At 65.8% G+C, this 3017-nt stretch overlaps 1 protein-coding gene across 1 annotated transcript in view; it reads right to left on the bottom strand.

Moving 5' to 3' along the window:
* The window catches only part of RASGRF1 (Ras protein-specific guanine nucleotide-releasing factor 1), a 55013-nt gene that overhangs the window by 32095 nt on the left and 19901 nt on the right, over positions 1-3017 (bottom strand). The window contains exons 6-8 of the mRNA XM_009881155.1: positions 2739-2992; positions 1493-1572; positions 830-1023 (exon numbers count right to left, since the gene is read on the bottom strand). Coding sequence (XP_009879457.1) covers positions 830-1023; positions 1493-1572; positions 2739-2992 — 528 coding nt within the window. The remainder of the gene's footprint in view (positions 1-829; positions 1024-1492; positions 1573-2738; positions 2993-3017) is intronic.

The raw sequence follows: 3017 nt of genomic DNA, 5'->3' as shown, positions 1-3017 counted from the left end.
CCAGCTCGCTCCCACCACCGCTGCGCCCTCCCCAACCCCTGTGGGTGGGGGTCTCCCTGCCCCAGCCCCTCTCCCCGCCTGCCAGAAGGGCGGCGCGGTCCCCAGCAGCCTGGCCAGGAGCCCCTCCATCAGCCCACACCGCCCCAGTGTGAGAGCTGCCCCCGCTCCCGCAGCCCCGTCCGCCGGGATGGACGGGGTGGGCAGCGATGGGTCTGACCTGGAGAGCTCTTCCAGCTTGGACTTGGCGTAATCCAGGCTGTTCCTTTCCACGTGCTCATGGGGAGTGTGGGCCAGCAGCTCGGGGAGCGTCAGGATGGACCAGAGCAGAGCAGGGCATCAGCCACGGCGCGGCACAGCGCAGGGGGCGGGCGGGATGGAGGGGGTACGGAGGGCTGCGGGTGCCCACCCTGAGCTGCTCCCGGAGCCGCCGTGGCCAGGGACACCATGGCTGGGGACACCGTGCCTCAGACCCCCTGATCTGGCAGGTTACGAAAGCTTCAAAGCTCTTCGTGCTAAAACTTAACGAAGAGGGGGAAGAGAAGGACTCTGCTGTGCCCCATCCGTGTCCCAGCAGCACGGGGTAACTGGGAAGCCAGAAGCTTCACCCGGAGAGTCCTCCCAGAGCTCCAACGAGCCCAGCAACGGCCTAAGCAGGTCCCAGGAGCAGCGTGGGACCACGCTGGGTCCAGCCCCAGCCCATCTCCGCCCAGGCTTTGCTACCCCATCACCCGATGCCTCCTGCGGCACTGGGGTTTGCGCCGCCCAGCCCGTCCCTCGCTGCCAACACCGCGGCGGCATCTCAGGGACTGATCCCGGCGCCAGCAGTCACCTGGAACATAGGGTAAGTCAGGAAGGTCTCCAGGGTCCTCTCCTCGCAGTCGGGCTTGGCCTCGTAGTGCTTCAGCAGCTTGTCGAAGTCCCGGTTCTGCTTGCAGTGGGCCAGGATCTGCAGGCTGTACTGGTGGTTCCTCACGAACTCCTGGTAGATGTTCAGCATGGGCAGCAGGATGTCGAACAAGTCGGCTGCGAGCAGAGAGGTGGCGGGGAGGTGGGTGCGCTGGTCCGGCCCGCGCTGCGGGGTCCCGGCACAGCCCCCCAGCTCCCGACCCTCCTCACCCCCGGGTCCCGCTCGGGGCTTCTCGCTGCTCCTGCAAGCCCCAGCTCTGCCCCGTTGGGGTTTTAAGGACACCCTGTGGTCCTAGCCGAGGGTCTCATCAGACACCACGACGCCCCGCAGCATCAGCTCTCCTGTGCGCGGTCCAGCCCACCCCTTCCACCGCCCGGCAGAACCAGGAAGGCGGGAATTGGGTTTCTCTGGGGTTTTGTGCCCTGGTCTCGCCACTGACATGAAGCAGCAACGAACGTGCCGGGCGATGCATTTCACTGCCGCCGCCGGTTAGCGAAACGCCTGTCGGGTTGCATTAGGAGGAAGAGGGCGGGCTGGGCTCCGCCGGCAGGAAGGAAACGCGGCCAGGAGGCGACGGGCACTCACCCAGCACCAGCGTCGGCCAGCTGGATATCCTCGCCTTCAGGCCTTGGTAAAAGATTTGGTGCAAAAACATGATCGTTTCGCTGAAAGAGAAGCCATGGGGGTGAAAAGACAGATGAAAAAGTGGCAAATAATGAGTAGTTTGGCGAAAAGGCCAGGCCAGAGGGTCAAGGTGGGGTGCGGAGAGGGTCCCCAGAGGTGCGCAGGGAACGGTGGACGAGGACAGGGGAGGAGAGGGAGGAACCGAGCAGCCCGGAGCTCCCCTCAGAAGTCAACCCCGAAATGCAGAGCAGCCCAGACCCGGCTTTCCCACAGAGGAATGAGCCACCCCCGCTCCCAGACCTGCCCCGCAGAGTGGCACGGGCAGGGGGGCAAAAGCACCATCTTCCCCCCGGCGCCCAGCACCCACCGTCCGACCCTGTGCACCCCCCGTCCCCGTGGGCTGCAGGCTGGGAGATAAACGGGATTCCCCTCTGCTGTAGGTCCTGCCCGCCTTGGGAAACTGATGTGGGGCAGTGGGATGGAGAGCACCCTCAGCAAGTTTGGGGATGACACTGAGCTGTGTGGCAAGGCAGAGACGCTGGAGGGGAGGGATGCCATCCAGAGGGACCTGGACAGGCTGGAGAGGTGGGCCCATGCCAACCTCATGCAGTTCAACCAGGCCAAGTGCAGGTCCTACAGCTGGGTGGGGGCAATCCCAAGCGCTACTCCAGGCTGGGCGGGGAATGGCTGGAGAGCAGCCCTGAGGAGAAGAACCTGGGGGTGATGATGGATGAGGAGCTCAACATGAGCCGGCAATGTGCTATTGCAGCCCAGAAGGCCAACAGCATCCCAGGCTTCTGCGCCCTCCCCGCTCTGCTCCTCCACCGCTACCTATGGGCTGGGATTAATGCCAAAGGACACCGTCCTCGCCGCCGCCAGAGCCGGGACCTCATAGAGATGGGCTCCCGGCAGCCCCGACCCACTGCGGAAGCCCCGGAGCATCACCCCCCATGGCACCTCCTCACGTCAGTGCCAAGCACTCAGCGGGCTGCTTGTGCAGGCGTCCCACGGGGACGAGGACCTTCCACCCATGGCTCTGGGGGACAGGCTGTAGGCTCCCGGGGAGCCCCCCGGCACCGTGTGCCCCGACACCCATTCCCGGGGGAGGGAGAGGGCTGTGGAGGCCAACGCCTGCCCGGAGGCCGCCAGCTCCGTCGGGGAGCCGCAGAGCTCTCCCCTCGGAGGGGACAGCCCGGACGGCACCCACCTGTTGAGGAATATGCTGCTGACGTCGTCGTGCGTGATGGGGGGCTTCTTGGAGCTGGCCGCCATCCGCAGCGGCCGCAGGAAGTTGTTGACGAGGATGTGGAGCTGCTGGACGTACTCGGCCTCGGCCTCCAGCATGCTGAAGACGACCTGGTTCCTCTTGCGCATGCTGTCGGCGTGGGGGGACCTGATGTAGTCCTGGATGATCGTCTTCCACTTCCTCCGGCACAGCCAACCCCGCAGGAAGCTCTGCACCTGCCGAGGGAGCAGCGGCCGCGCT

The sequence above is a fragment of the Charadrius vociferus genome, unplaced genomic scaffold (genome assembly GCF_000708025.1).
Source record: "Charadrius vociferus isolate BGI_N301 unplaced genomic scaffold, ASM70802v2 scaffold623, whole genome shotgun sequence".
In the NCBI taxonomy this organism is placed as follows: Eukaryota; Metazoa; Chordata; class Aves; order Charadriiformes; family Charadriidae; genus Charadrius; species Charadrius vociferus.
The sequence above is the reverse complement of the archived record's forward strand: the minus strand, read 5'-3'. Positions and strand labels throughout refer to the sequence as shown.